Here is a 15,050-nt window from a genome sequence, read left to right on the forward strand (position 1 = left end):
TGGTTTAAATCACAGACACCTAGGAGGAGATGGCAGGATGAAGCAGCAGCTTTCTATATCTTCACACTTTCTCACAAAGGGAAAAAAATCCCCACCTTTTTTATTTAAATATTGCTGAATGTCATTTTGACTGTAGCTGATAGCAAAACCGTATCAGGCAGATGTTGCTCTAGCAGGCTGCAGGCAATCATGCTGTCTCACAGACGCTGCTGTGCACCGGGGCTGGGCCAGGCTGTGGTGCAGATTCCGGCCCTGAGCAGCCAAGGGTTTGTCCCTCAGCCCTCCCTGCACACTGTAGGGGGTGTGCAAAGCCCTGCCGTCCCTTCAGCCTCGGAAAGAATCACGGCTCTCCCTCTGTGTTACATACCTGACACTCGTGGGGTTTTTCTCCTGTATGTACCAGATAGTGCTTCTGGAGGTGAGCCAGCTGCGTGAAGCCCTTGTTGCAAGTCTGGCATTTAAATGGTCTCTCTCCGCTGTGTACTCGGAGGTGCACCTAGGGAGAGACAAAGCAATTAACAATTTGCAGTTTCCAGTACTACAACAAAAGTGCTTTCAGATGTTTCCTAAAGTCAGCGGAAGAGTCCCATTGCCAAAATACAATGTTATCTAGTTAATTAGGTGGCGTCAGTATTAAAATACACAACCACGCTTTCTTGCTGGGGGATGCTGTATTAAGCCCAGACGCATAAAGAGCCTAACAAGCAAGGTAGGCCTGACCCTGCTTTTCCTCAAAAACCTACAGGGAGAAATCTGAGCCTTCAAAGAGAGCTCCTGTCCTATTCTCCACTGCCTACCTTCAGATTGGAGAGCTGGCCAAAGGTCTTGGAGCACACATTGCATTCGTACTTGATCTTCCCGTTCTGCTTTTTCAGTGGGTAGGGGAGGGTTTTGTAACCGGTCACATTCCTCTTACTTTTAATGAGATTCATGGCTTCTTCACCGCCGGTGGCAGCCAACACCACTGAGGTAGGTTTAGGTTGCATTATGTGTTCTGAACTGGCTGCTGTCCCAGCGGTGGGGGACCCACTGGTAGGGCTGCATGGCTTGTCCTTCATGCTGGCAGCAGCGCCCGTGATAGAGAAGGCACTGTTGGGTGCTGGTATGAGGAAGTCTCTCGGATGATCAGGCTGCAGCAGTCGACGGCCTCCTTCACTGGGCAATGAGCTGGGGAGCGTGGTGGGGTTGAGCATGTGATGGGAAAGGCTACCTCCGCTGAGCAGGTTGCCATAAAGAGGGTACATCCTTGGGAAGAGATTGAAATTGTTGATGCCGTTGATATTGTTCAAAGCGCTCAGGTTATTACAGCTCATATTGAATGGAGGTAACAGGAATTTGGGGTAATGGGGGTTATAGGATGGTAGAAAGGCAGGTGAGATGTGGCCAGGGGGTGCATATCCAGGATAAGACCCCAATCCTTCAGAGCCATATGACCCGTTCAAGTAAGAGTATGGCTCTCTGTGCTCTTGGGAAGTAGGTGCCAGAGGTGAAACTGTGACCCCTGGACTACTGTGAGGGCTTGAACTTTTTAAACTTTGGTCTGGGCTGCTCCTCCCGGAAGGACTTGGTGTAGTAGACGCCTGGATGGGTGAGTGAGTAATGTAGCTGGGTCTGTCCATGCCATATGCTAAGGAAGCTTTCAGATAGTCTTCTGGAATGTGAGGTCGGATCGGGTAGACAACTCGAGGGAAGAAACACCTCTCCGGGCTATAGTTCTTACGTAAATCATCCAAGTCTTTTTCTGGAGTAACTGGCGAAATGTTGGTCTGAAAGAAGTCTTTTCCTTTAGGATTGGATTCCATTTTCAGGATTTCTTTCACACTGTGCTCCTTCTTTGGGACACTTTTCTGATAAAACTCATCTTTATCAGCGCTGTGCTGCTTTGGATTCATGTGGGTTTGTGCTGAAATACAAAGACAAGATAATGATTATTTAGATATGTCACTGGCATTATCTCTTTTCAAAACAGAATCTAACCCCTACAAGCTTAGCGGGAAGGAAGGGCTACTCTCAGAGACGAGCAACCATTCAACTTGCCAGAAAACTAATTGTTGTGTGAAGAAATGCCTGCTGGAATTAAGTGTTAATAAAAAGCATTGTTAATTTAAGGGATACTGACCAGTACATACAGATCTGGATGATGATGCATTTGCAGAGTGCCAGCCTCCACTCTGCAAACTAATTTCACCTTTTCTCCCCCTTAAATTTTCCTAGCTTCACTGTTGAATGTCTCTTTAAGCAGTATTTCTAATATATGTGGTAACAAGCATTTGTTCACAATACAGGTTTAACTGAAGGACTTTGCAGAACACAAGCTCCCAGAAATGTTCCTCAGTAAAATAACAAGGCATGACAAATCGGGTTTTGCCAAACCGCAGCAGTCACTTCACCAGCCAGTTCAATTACTTACAGTACCAAAAAAACCATGGCTGGCTAGGATGAAAGGATTCTTCAAAGAGAAGGTATTCTCCATCAGTAAACAGATCATTACTCATTAAATATACTGCTTAGGAACATCTACAACAAAGCAGACTATTTACTGCAGATTTCTGTGGCATTCAGTCTATGCAAAACTCCTCTGCTTACAGCTGTATTTTATAAAAAAAATGCTGAAGCAAAGCAAAAGAAAGCAAGACTGGTTGGCTCCAGCTTAAGTTGAAATGTGCTTTAAAAAAAGGGGGAAAAGAAATATGTATTTAGAAGGAAATAGAAGCTAGCATAGTTCAGCACATGCTCTATTTGTATTCAAAGACCTTGCTGTCTGGACATAATACAATCATAACAGCACGCTGAAAGATGAAGTAGAAAAACAAATCTGACTTTATCTTTGTTACATAATCTTGATTACTTGTAAGGTATTTTATTATGGGGAGAAAAACTACAAGAAGGTTTCATAATCCTACTTAGTGCAAGGCTTTCCATCAGGAGTACAAGCCAACACCAGTAGGTATGTGACTCAAAAACACTCCAGTCCTTTAGAAGCATTTCTGCTTCCATGACTGACTTTTCTTACTTCACTATCTGAGGTGAGAAACAGTTATTTCTGATTTTTGGAGGATCATCTGAACGAAGTGAGGAACGTGAGAACAGGCAATGACCACACTGCTTTCAACACAAATTCTTTGCTTCACTATTCACTACCCTGATGAAATCTATCATTTGGCAACATTACCCTATAAGGCAAAGAAAGAGCCATTTATTAAACGTATCCAAGAAAACAGCTGCTTTCAAAGCAACCCACTTTACAGTAGCATCCTTTTTGAAATGGCATTAGACTAGTAACAAGCAAATTTAGTTTGAGATTTTTGAGTGGTTTGTGTATTTTCAAGCTCCAATGAAATGCAATTGAACACAGTTAAGTTCAACTAAAATATTTATGATAAAACTTAAAAGTGTTGTACAGCAAGCTTGTACACACATAAGCACACAGATAGATTCTCAATTACTTCTCTTCGTGTCCTAAGTTTAATGCAGAGCTGTGTCAAAAATAAAGTAATAACACATTGTATTTTCTGGCTTTAAAAAACATCTACTTTCTTTGGTAATTTTGTCTGTACTCCTGGACTGGTAACTCATTTTCTAAATGTCAACCAGATTTTTGGGCATAGCACAGAGGTCCTACTAGGTTCAAGAAGCTCCACAATGGCACCGTGAATATTATCTCTATCTTCTTATCAGCTGCCTTTCACCACAGCAGTGTCTCAGAGCAAACATTCCTTGTGACACTATCAGCATCGGGAAGTATCAAGACCAGGCAGTATTGAAAACTGGACAGAGGGGTGGGAGGCAGGACTTGTGAAGCCTTGCAGCAGGAAAAACAAATAAATACCACCTTATCAGACCCATATCAGTTTCTCAGTGGGACTGTCAAGCAGGAAGTTCAAATTGACACTTTTCTCTGTTAAAGAAAAAAAAACAGGGGCAGGAGGAGGGATAGGAGAAATGCTGGCGGTGCTGGAAAAGTGGTAGAGAAACTGGGGCCACTTCGGCTGGAGAAACAGCTCCCACTCCCAGTCACAAGGTTAACAAGAGGCTGGGGATGTACGTGCCTTAAGTGCAGGAGCAAGCCCAGGAATGACAGAAAGGAAGCTCATACAGAGATTGTAACTTTCTTTGTACAAGAATCCCATGCTTTCTCTTGACTGACTAAAGATAACTGTTCTTTTCTTCCCTCCTGAATTTTCCCAGTAAAGCTGTCCTACTAAAATTCCTACTAATTTCCATGTGTAGACAGAAGTTGTGATATTTAAAGATTATTTTTCGAGTCTAACTGTGACAGCTCTCTTTAGTTTGCAAGCTATCTTTGGTCCATAAATCCCCTCTTGGCTTTCTCCCTCATTACCTGAGCACAAGGGACACTTGGGAACACCAGAAGTATCAAAGCATAAACAAGCGTGTCAGCACCGTGTAAAATAAGAAAAGGTAATGTCCGAGCCAAGGAGAGGTTCTTAAGTTTTATACTGAACGTGGATTTAAACCAGAGCTGAAACTGATTGAGAGGTTTACAACCTTTCTTGTTGCTCTTAAAGGAGCCATGCTTCAAAGTTAAAGAGATATATTTCTTATAAATGGATTTTTTTGAACTTGTGATCTTAGATTTTTTTAACAATCAGAATGTTTCCTTTTCACTCTTAAAATGCATTTCTCCCCCCCACCCACATACACACACACACACACATATATATACACAGTAAATACAGGCACATATTCTTCCAAGATCTGTCTAGTTTCTGTGGTCAGAGGGGCACATAGAAAAGATTCACAACAAAACAAGAACGGTCCAGTGGCATTTTTAAGTTACTGATCTGAGGGGGGGCAGGGCGGGGAGAAAGGAAAAAAACCTCAGATGTGCCTCTTGAGGAGCCTGATCCACTTCCAACTGAGATCAACAGATTATTTGCACAGATCTGAGATTAGTGAGTGCATGCAAGAGGAAAAGGGACAAAACTCCTGTTACTTTTAAGTATTAATAAAACTTCAGTGAAAGAGCTGCCTGAAGCCACTCCAATGTGGGTGTTCCAGCTACAGACTGCTGCAGAACTATAGACTTTGGCTCTTGGTTCCTGTGCTCTGAACTGTAGCCTGAGAAACATTTCATAAAAACAATGATCTGTTCTTTTCTAAAAACTTGAAAAACGGTTGTAGGCAGACAGTAATTTCATTAGTAATTTCAGGAGTGAGATGGTACCGAACACTTCGAGTGGTGGAGCGTAATTATGCCAATTCACATTTTCAATCTAAATTAGGCACCTCTTTTGCTAGTAGAAGGAGAACCTCGAAGTTGTGAAGCGGGCAAAACAAAGACTGTTTCCACTCAAAATGAGAACGGAGACCAACATTTAGAAGTACATAATTTGATCATCTGTTTTCTAAATGTGTCCGTGGCTGCGTGACATGCCTTTCAAAACTTTTTGCTCAGAGAAGGTCTTTCTGAGAGCCTTCAAATAATTCTCAATATTAAGACAACTTCAGCCCCCAAATTCTGATTTTGTGAAGACAACCTCTCATATCATTTAAAAATCATTTTCCTGAGCCCTTTTGAACATTCCAGGAGGCATTTTTTTAAGCAAGTGCAGATGTTTCCTCTCAACACAAACAGAAAGGCTTCAAAACCAGAAAGTGAAACTGCCCATAAACAAAAGGGAAAGCGAGCGACAGGGCTGAGCTAATGGCCAGCATGTCAGGGCCAGCAGGAAAAAGAGAAGAATAAATTGCATTTAAGAAAGAAGCATTAAAAAGTTAATCTTCACAGAACCAGAAACATTTTAAACAATGTCTTGTTAAACCTGTTAATGAAACAAGAAGATTGCCAAATATTTTGTAAATATGCTAATTATCTTTCCCCGGCTTGAACTTTTTTTCTGAAGCTTGACCAAAAGATGTCACCTGCCTGTACTTGACTGAGGAGACAAACATGACAAGAGCAGCAGGAAGTTGCATCATATGATTGCAATATATGAACATTATTATCAAATAGTCATGTCCTGAGTCAATGCGATTGTTTGGATTTTGTTGGGTTTTTGTTGTTTAGATTTTTGTTTGTTTGTTTGTTTTAACTATTACCCTCTCCACTCCTCCACCCCAAAATAATCCTCCCATGTTGAGGTAAGAATGAAATTCTAAGCCATTTGGAACCGCCAAAGCAAATTTCCTCAGTGTTTGCTAAGTAAAATGTGACAGACTAAAAGACAATCTGAAGGAGCAGTTGAATGTGGTTAAACACATTTAATAAATTACTGAAAAATTATTTTTAACAGAATACAGAAATCTTGTGCCACCATAATTGAAACTACTTACTGGACAATGGCACCATCTGAAGGTGACATCTCAAATCCTGACAGAAAACATCAGGGGCCTCAAAACAGGCAGGAAGGGAATGACACTCAAGTTTCCAGCACTGGGATAATGTGGAGTCTTGCCTCTACCACTATTGTGCAACCCCTTGCAGGCACTTCAACATCCATTTAAAGTTATGTAGCTGCACTTGGAGCTAATCATGGCCGTGAAGGTAGGTGTGTGCCGCAGCGTCTGAAGGACTGGGTCAAAGGCCCCAGTTTAGGAAAACACGGAGGACAGGGTTAAACCCACAACTAAGGACATGCCTAATTGCTGTCTTGAACCTGGATGCTTTCCTTCTGCGGCACAAATGAACTAATGCTGGGGAAGTTACCTTTAATTTGAAAGTTTGCTGTTACAGAGGCAAGTAGATGTTACATGTGGGTGTGTAAATATATTTATACTCTAAAGTGGTAGTTCTCTCATTTTTGAGGCCACTAATTACAGGAAATAAAGCCAGAGAAATTCCCTGATACATTTTTCCCCGGAGGCCCATCCTGCTCTGGTGCTTAAAGAGGAACTAAGGTGCTGAACTCTAAGGCTGTGATCCCCAACCCCTTGAGGCACTTAAAGCAGCTGCCTACATTTTAAGTTGGCAAGACTGGAAGGTCTCTGTAGGCGCGTGTCCCAGGTGCCCTCTCCTGTGCTGGGCAGCCAGCCAAGGTACAACTCTTCCAAAGCCTCCCACGGGCACCAGTCTGCACTGCACACCCGAGATACAGTGAAGGGAGAGATCTGGGTGCAACACACCATGACCACTGGCTGCCTCCCGCTCACACCAGCGTGTATCCCATGGGAGGAGGCCCTGACTTCAGCCTGCCTCTTAGGACCCGGACCTCAACTTTCCCTCCCTCCTCCTCAGCGGGTGCCAAAACCAGCACCCATGAGCTGGGAGAGGTGATGATGCACTCCTGCTCTTCTGAGGGAAGCCATATCACTTTAAACACCAAATTATTAGCAACCCATTTGGCTGGAGAGGACTTTCCTGACTTCCTAGCAGGTTGGGGTGGGGAGGGGGGGGACTCCCCTCAAACAAGGCTGTGTTCAGATGTTTTGCTGGACCAAAGCCCCATTTCTGTCGCAGGTATGGGGCGTCAGCAAACTGGGGACAAACCCTCTGCATGGATGAATGCAGTGCCAGGGTACCTTGGGCAGCCTTTGTGACAGAGAGAGAGAGAGAGAGGCTGGAGAGGCAGCATGATGCTCTCTAATTTTAGATTTAACTAGTGGCCTGGGAGAAAAGAGCAGAAGAAAGCTAAAGAGTGCTGGCATTCACGGTAAACTCATCTGGTTCCAGTACTAATATTGGAAAAACCACCCCTGCTTGCACCATTGCTACAGGGACTTTGGCAAACAAGGATCTTTGGGAGACTTTTGGATTTTTCTTCCACACTTTTCAAAAGCTAACTTTAGAAAACCTCAATCCTTATGATACCTGTAGGGTTTTTGGCCCATCTGCAGGCTTTAGGCCTGAATGTGCTGCTCACAAGAATGAGGAGAAAAGAAAAAAAAAAAAAAAAGTGAAAAGTTTTTCTCATTTTCTGAACTGCTATTTTCTTTAGGTGGAAGGAGCTAACAAAAAATTTCTAAATGGTTTAAACGCAATTTATCTTAAAAAAAGAGAAGAATGTCTATTTTAAACTCAGCATCTGGAAATCCTGCAAATATTAAGGCTGAACTACAAAATTGTGGCTCAGGTTCCCATTTCTTTAAATCCTTCTATTGAACTTACTACTTTCACTACAATCAGTTATTCTACCATGTCCAGACACCCAAAGTCTTGATCTGATTAAGATTAACCAGACAGAATGAGAAGCATTTTACAAATACATTAATTGCTACTTCTGCAAGGAAGCCTAAGGTACCTGCAGATGCAGGAAACTGATCCTGAGTTTGTGTATCCCCCTAGCTAGTGGCCAAATGCGCCTGACTAGATTTTAGCAAACTCCTCATCCACCAGAGCCCTACATGCTGTCTCATCTCACCTGCAGGTCACACTGAAAAGCCAACAGTTCATTTTATCAGGAAATAAAACTGCACAGAGAGTGGTGAAATGACGTATGTGCAAAGATGACAGAAATCAGTGAGATAGTTTTTGAACAGAGAATATAGCTGCGTAAGACATTCCCTCCCTCTCTTCCCTCTGTCATTAGGAGACAAGAAGTTTTCTTCTATTAATTTGTAGGGAAAGACAAAAAGCTAGTGAAAGGGTGACACCCACAGAGTATAGATGTATTTTTGATTAATCTGAATGTGTGACATAATTTTTATAATATGGGCTGACAGCTCTAATGATTCCCAAAGTAACACTGATATTTTATAACTCACTCCTTGTTGCCAAATAACTGTAAATAGTTCTTTTTATTTAAAAAAAAAAAAAAAACAAAACAAAAAAACAACAACAACAACAACAAAAAACACCAACGAAACAAACCTGCTTGCAGTTTTCCCTTCAAGTTTCAGAGCAGTCACTGGCAGAAGGACAGAAGAATACTCTGCTCTATCTTAGAGCAGCAGGGGAAGCAGACTAAGAGTCCACTGAGAAATTAGCAAGAATCTTTTCCTTCTCTAGAAGGGGCTCTGGGTGAGGTGTCAGGCAGTGATTAAGTAAGAAGTACAGCAGCAAGGCTGGAAATAATCAGAAACCACAGAGGGAACACAAACTTCTGGAAACACCTCTTCCCTCTGCTACCAGTACTACTATTTTTGAACAGAAAATGAAAGCTGCAATACCAAGTCGGGATATGGGGACAAAGTACACTGAGCTTAAAACACAAGTAACCAGATGAGAAGACCACAGGAGGTTCGCTTCCATAAGATAAATAAGTGTAGATGCAAGGCTCAAAGTGCATTATGCAGTAAACATGTATTTTGTCAGACACCTAGACAGACTCATGGCACATTGCCACTTCCTGGTACAGTGAGGGCAGCCCTTTGGGAACATGACTGGACAGCTTTTAGTATATGTTACCAAAGCAGACTTTTGCTCAACACACTGTGAGATCTGAAGTTGGAAAGTCTGAGAGTGAACCAAAAGCTATGGTTAGGAAGACAGTGGTCAGGCTGTCTGTCCAGAATTTCACCAGATAAGACTCAGATTGTAAACAAGCAACTGCTCAGATTCTAGAATCTCTTTCCATTTGAACAGGCACAGGGAACTAATTCTCTTGTGTTGGGTTTTTTAATTCCCCTTTTCCACTCCAAGCTACCTCCTGTGACACAACAGATGATGCAGCTGTGTAATTATACAACTTATTATTAGATTGTATAGGCAGAAGAGACATTACTAGCATTCCTTGTTTATACTGTAATCCACTTACTGAGGTTCATCATTGTCAGCTCTCTGGAGGGGGGATAGTGCAGCCTCTCTGCGAAGTCTCGGCAATACCACACAAGCAGCTCTTGGTTGGCAGGGATGGGCTTGATGGTGTAGAAGTAGATGTTCATTCCATTCTGACAAGCAGCCAAGTTCTGCTCCTGAACAGAGTAGCCAGGGTTTACATAACGCATCCAGTTGCTCTTGTCCTCGTTAAATCCATCAATGAAGTGGTGAAGTTCACCACTTGAATAGATCTGGAACAGAGAGGAAGTGCCTATGAATATATATACATAGGCACAATGCGCAACATGTACTCACAGAGTCCAGCAGGGAAAAGCGATAAGCTCCCTTTTTTTTTTTTTTTATTTAATTTAGCTGTGCATGTATTACTGAAGTACTGAAGAGTTCAAGCTGCGTTCCTGCCTTTCCAACAATGACATCCTCTGAGCTGAGGTATTTAAAGGCAAGTCCACAGTCACCTTTTCCATTTAATCTTAGCCTATGTCCCTGCTAGCTTGGGAAAACAAGACTCAAAATCTGAAATGCAGAGTACTCTCTCTGTGTGAACAGTCTACCTTAGAGTCCTTTTCCTGGTGCTCTGATCAACAAGTGGGTGATGCTGATGACTGCAGGTCTGAGTGCACGCTTGCATTAATGCTTTGAGTCACCTGTGTATAAGACTGGCTGGCTGTGCTACGTCAGAGTTCTTTCTCTTCTGGCCTCTTTCTATGGCCTCTGTACTTGCAGTTTCCTACCACCTCCACCCAAAGGCTTAAACTATGCAAACATTCTCCACCCCCCAGTCCTAAAGCAACACTTGCTCATAGTTGAACTGTAACCCTTTTGTAGGAAGGCTGGGCGAGGCAAAGATGAAATTCACCTGCCATAACTGAAGGAAGACACGGAGAGGGTTTAGCCCGTGAGATGTCACTTTTCCTACCAAGGGACATGTTCTGACTTGTCCACAGAGGGGCAAGAAAACACGAATCTGAAAACCACTCAGTGGTTTCAGGGGGAAAGAAGTTTCCATCACTGATAGAAGCTACTTCTTCTTGAAATGCTAAAAATAAAAGAATTATTAAAAAACAGCAACAAAAAATTAAGATAAAGCCAGGAAACACACTTGTAAAAAGATACTGCTTACTCTCAAGGGGAACTAGCTCCGTGCTGGATGAAATGGGGTTCCTGATTTTCTGAAAATAGATGAACAGGCAAAAGCCAGACCTCGAAGTGGGAACAGCTTGCACCAGCAATGCACCTCGCCAAGCAGGAAATGCTTTTCCAAGGGGAAAACAGAGCTTATCTCGAGGAGAAAACACTCCACAGGGTGTTCCTGCCCGTGTGCCCTCACCGCTGTCCCTCGCACCTCCCCGGCCGGGCAGCGCCCTCCGGCCGGCCGGGACCCTCCCGCGCTCCCCGGAGCCCGGCGGGCAGAGAGGGGAGGCGGCCTGGCCCTTTAACGCGGGCCGTAAACACCAGAATCACTTTCTTTAAGAGTAACTTCCTGTAAACCGAGAAGGGGGAAATACATGTGGCCTCATCAAAGCAGCTTGCGAGAGATTTTGCGGTGTGTTTGTTATGAGAAAATGGAAGGGAGCCGGGCTGCATCAAGAGGAGCCTTCGGGTTTCTCTGCTCACCCCGGCTCGCAAACTTCCAGGAACGCGGGGCTCTGGCGCTTGACGCCTGCCACCACTTCCCAAACCAGCCCTCCACCGCTCCCACGTCAGGGCCACGGCTCCGACTCCCCGGCAGAGGCACCCACCGGCTCCCTCCGATTCTGGGGAAGGCGCGCCCAGATGTGCTGAGTCACGGCGCGGTTCCCAGAAATGAGGCGGGCCCGGGCGGCCCCGCTCCCCTGGCGCGGGCAGCGTCCCCGGGCGCCCAGCAGATGTTCCCGCTCCTGCCAGCGAGCCCAGGACGCCTTTAGTAACATGTGGGAAGTTATCTCCCACAATTTCCTTTGCATATGCAAGCCTGGGTCAGACCCCTGGGAAGGAATTAATTTTAAGTGCAGCAGTCTGTCTTGAACGAATCAAGAGATTATAACAGGGAATTTAATGATGCTTAGATGGCTCTTAGGATATTATTTCTGAGGATCCCTTCGCATTAAGGCTTAAAATCACATCGTAAGAATGATGTCATCTTTCTCACCGCAATGTAGGAATGAAGCCCTGCAAGATGGTTATCAGCCCCTCTTCCCTGTGTCTGCTGTCTTACCAGCAACCCGTGGGGCTAGGGTCAGCCTACTGGTCTCTTCCTAGACTGGACACAAGCTCCCAAAAAGCTCAGCAAAAAGAAAAATTTTGTGGCCTTATTAATGTGAAAACAGTTGCCTGCTCTGTAAAAACACTCATGCAAATAACCGCCTGTGCAATGCCGTATTACATCGTACAAAGACGATCTGAGAAAACCAAAATGATTCAATTAGGTAGGAAGAAAGGGGTGTGGGGAATGCTGGTGCATGCCCTGGGTTTCACCTGGATATGAGGTTGGGATATTACTAAGGCAGGCAGGCACCTGAGCGCAGAGGCTTGGACACAATCCCAAATCCACGGATTTAGACATAACCTACATGGCTAGGAGGCAGCAAAAAAAATCCACAGAATGAGATGGGGCTGAAAGAATGTTCTCTATCAATTAATAATGTGTCTGTAAGGAAAATGAGGATTATGTCAACTGATAAACTGAAAGCATATTCCCCAGCACAGACTGCCCAAGCCGAAACATATTGGCTGCTGCTCTCTTCCAGCTTATACTAGGGACTACAAATTAGGCACCACCTCTGCTGTTTGTCTCTTTTCCCTTCGCTAAGACCATGAGCTGCTCTTTTAACAACTCTGAGGAGGCCTAGAGAAGTTTATGAATTGAATGATATATGCTGAAGACTACCACCACTGTGTTATAGTAAGTCTATACAAAATGCAGGAAGAAACATCAGAAAATGTATCGTAATTCCAGAGTGAAAGTTTATGCAGTATTTTAACAGCTTCTTCGTGGTGGGAAAAAGTCAAGGATGTGACACTTGCATAAATCAGAATGTCTTTCCGCTGTGAAGAAATGCAAAATAACCTGCCCTTACAGCAAGCAGCAGAACTATTTCTTTACAGAATCAGCACCGATGCATTTTGGAAGACAGAGCCAGGAAGGGCTGTGTATCTACACTGCTCTCTCCACCCACACAGTCTCTACATCCAAGGCAGCCAGGCTCTTACTCCGCTTAATTCACCCACTGGCCCTGTTTGTACCTGGCCGCATACAGAGGTTGTCCCCTGCGTCACACAGCAGGAAGTGACCCAGCTTCTCAGCCATACTCATTTAGTGATCTGCTTACTGCAACAACGTGGTGCTGTTTTTTCCTACTTACCCGCCAAAAGTATTTTCTGTTCGCATTCTTGGGAACCGTATCACTGGTATAGATCTCTCCTACCAGGGGTCCAAAGCGTGTTCCTTTTGGGATGTACTCTTTGCTTATAACTCCAGTGACCTACAAGAAGAGCAGCACAGGATCAGTCCATCACCAGTAGAAAATGAGAAGTCTCCCTCTTCTCCCCTGTCCCCCAAATGTAACAAGGTAAAGCAAACAATGCAAGATTTTTTTTGTGATGGGTCAGCAAAACAGAAATAAATAAATGAACGATCATGTTGGTTACAACACAAACAATTTTACTAGGTACTAGTATTTTCCACAGACAGATGGAAGCTAATGATGGATACCACCTTAAAACTGTGCTTTTTGGAAATACATTTACGAGAAGAAACAGTAAGCAAAATGTACAGAGACTGCCAAATATCTTCAGAAGTTATTTTTTCTATCAAAGGCAACCCCTAAAAGTCGAGTTCCAGCAAACAAAAATATGCAATATCTATCAATCACTTCACTGCTACAGAGCTTGCTTTTCTAATAAGTGAGGAACTGGAATGACTGCTCTTCCAGATCAAAACGAAACCACCCTCCAACCCCCTCCATTCTTCAGTCTATACCTGCCCTGATAGCTAAAAGGAGAATACAAAAGAAACAACAACAACCAACTAACCAAAAAAAAAAAAAAAAAAAAAAAGCGCCAAAAAACCAACTAAACAAAAAAACCACCAAAAAAACCCCAACCCAACCTTCATTTCTCTTACCAGCATACAGTGGCATAGAAAACAGAATATGAAACATGTACTCACAGGTCACCTTCTTGTACAGAAAAGAATCATCAGTTATCATCAGATAACATGTATCAAGTGGGTTTGGTCAAAAACGGTGTAAGGATTTTGAAGAAAATCCTCCACTGTGCTAGGTCTAAGAAATGTACTCTGATTGTTCAGCTTCCTTCTTGACAGTAATTATACCAAAAAAAGTCACTGACCACAAATCAGGAAGCAATTCATCATTATTCAGAAGAACGTGCCTTGGAGTAACCCTTTGCAAAACACTGCTGAGTTATTGGTTTTGTCTCTCTGTTTCTCACCAATCTTCTTAAATTTAATGTAGCTAAACAAAGTTAGAAAACCAACAATTTTGGAAACCAAAAACCCCAAGCCTTTGCAAGACTGATCCTGCTGCTCAGATAGTGGGGGGGAAAAAAAGAAGGCAGAAAGTCCATTAATTTGGTATTATAACCAAATATATTATAAACTCTCACAGCAAAATGTATTGAACATTTCCCTTTCACACATCTTGCCACTTGTCTTTCTGCTCGTCAGGATTTCAGAACAAGACAGGAACACCAGAAGTAGCTGAGGAAGACTGAGTACTGGGATTACGGCTGTCTGTACACCACAAGGAATTGATGTCTTTACCAAAGCAGATCAACACTCGTCAGACTCTACAGATAGCTCACTTCAGTGAGCTTTTCTATTTCTTTTAACAGTCCTTCTCAACAAAGAGTGGTAAAAACACTGAACTGTATGTAGACGTGCTTCACAAATTACTAAGCCTTCTGATTTTCTCTGAACATTTTCTTACACTGTATGATCCTTAATGTATAGGTGAGAGGCAGACAGAGAAATCCTTGCCTGTGGATTAAAATCCTTGCCTGGTCAAGATTAAAAATCCCAGTAAAAAATGAACACCTAGCATAATTTCCTGTTAAATGTCAAAATAAAGGGGCCAAATAACAGTCATGGATTCAAGGAATCACCTGGAAACAGATTGCTGGGTGTACATGGTGGCTGTTTGTACTCTTTTGCATTTTAACATATGTTTTCAGCACACTACAAAGACAAAAAAATTAAAACATCAACAGCAGAGGTAGTTAATGCTCCATTGATCTGTGCATCTGGACTGAAGAGAGAGAAGAGGGGCTTCCAGAAATTTTCTTACACCTACCATATGCTGAAACAAGCTCAGTGGCTCAGTTTTATTTTTGTCTTGCTTGTACATGTCTCATAGAGAGCTGAAAAAGGCAG

At 43.2% G+C, this 15,050-nt stretch overlaps 1 protein-coding gene across 3 annotated transcripts in view; it reads right to left on the bottom strand.

The window, feature by feature from the left end:
- The window catches only part of PRDM1 (PR/SET domain 1), a 32,882-nt gene that overhangs the window by 2,682 nt on the left and 15,150 nt on the right, over positions 1 to 15,050 (bottom strand). For all 3 annotated transcript variants that reach the window (XM_040060796.2, XM_040060797.2, XM_040060795.1), the window contains 4 exons: positions 13,021 to 13,140; positions 9,657 to 9,909; positions 798 to 1,903; positions 368 to 496 (listed from right to left, as the gene is read on the bottom strand). In XM_040060796.2, the coding sequence (XP_039916730.1) occupies positions 368 to 496; positions 798 to 1,903; positions 9,657 to 9,909; positions 13,021 to 13,140 (1,608 nt within the window). The remainder of the gene's footprint in view (positions 1 to 367; positions 497 to 797; positions 1,904 to 9,656; positions 9,910 to 13,020; positions 13,141 to 15,050) is intronic.

This window comes from Hirundo rustica, chromosome 3 (assembly GCF_015227805.2).
Source record: "Hirundo rustica isolate bHirRus1 chromosome 3, bHirRus1.pri.v3, whole genome shotgun sequence".
NCBI classification, from domain to species: Eukaryota; Metazoa; Chordata; class Aves; order Passeriformes; family Hirundinidae; genus Hirundo; species Hirundo rustica.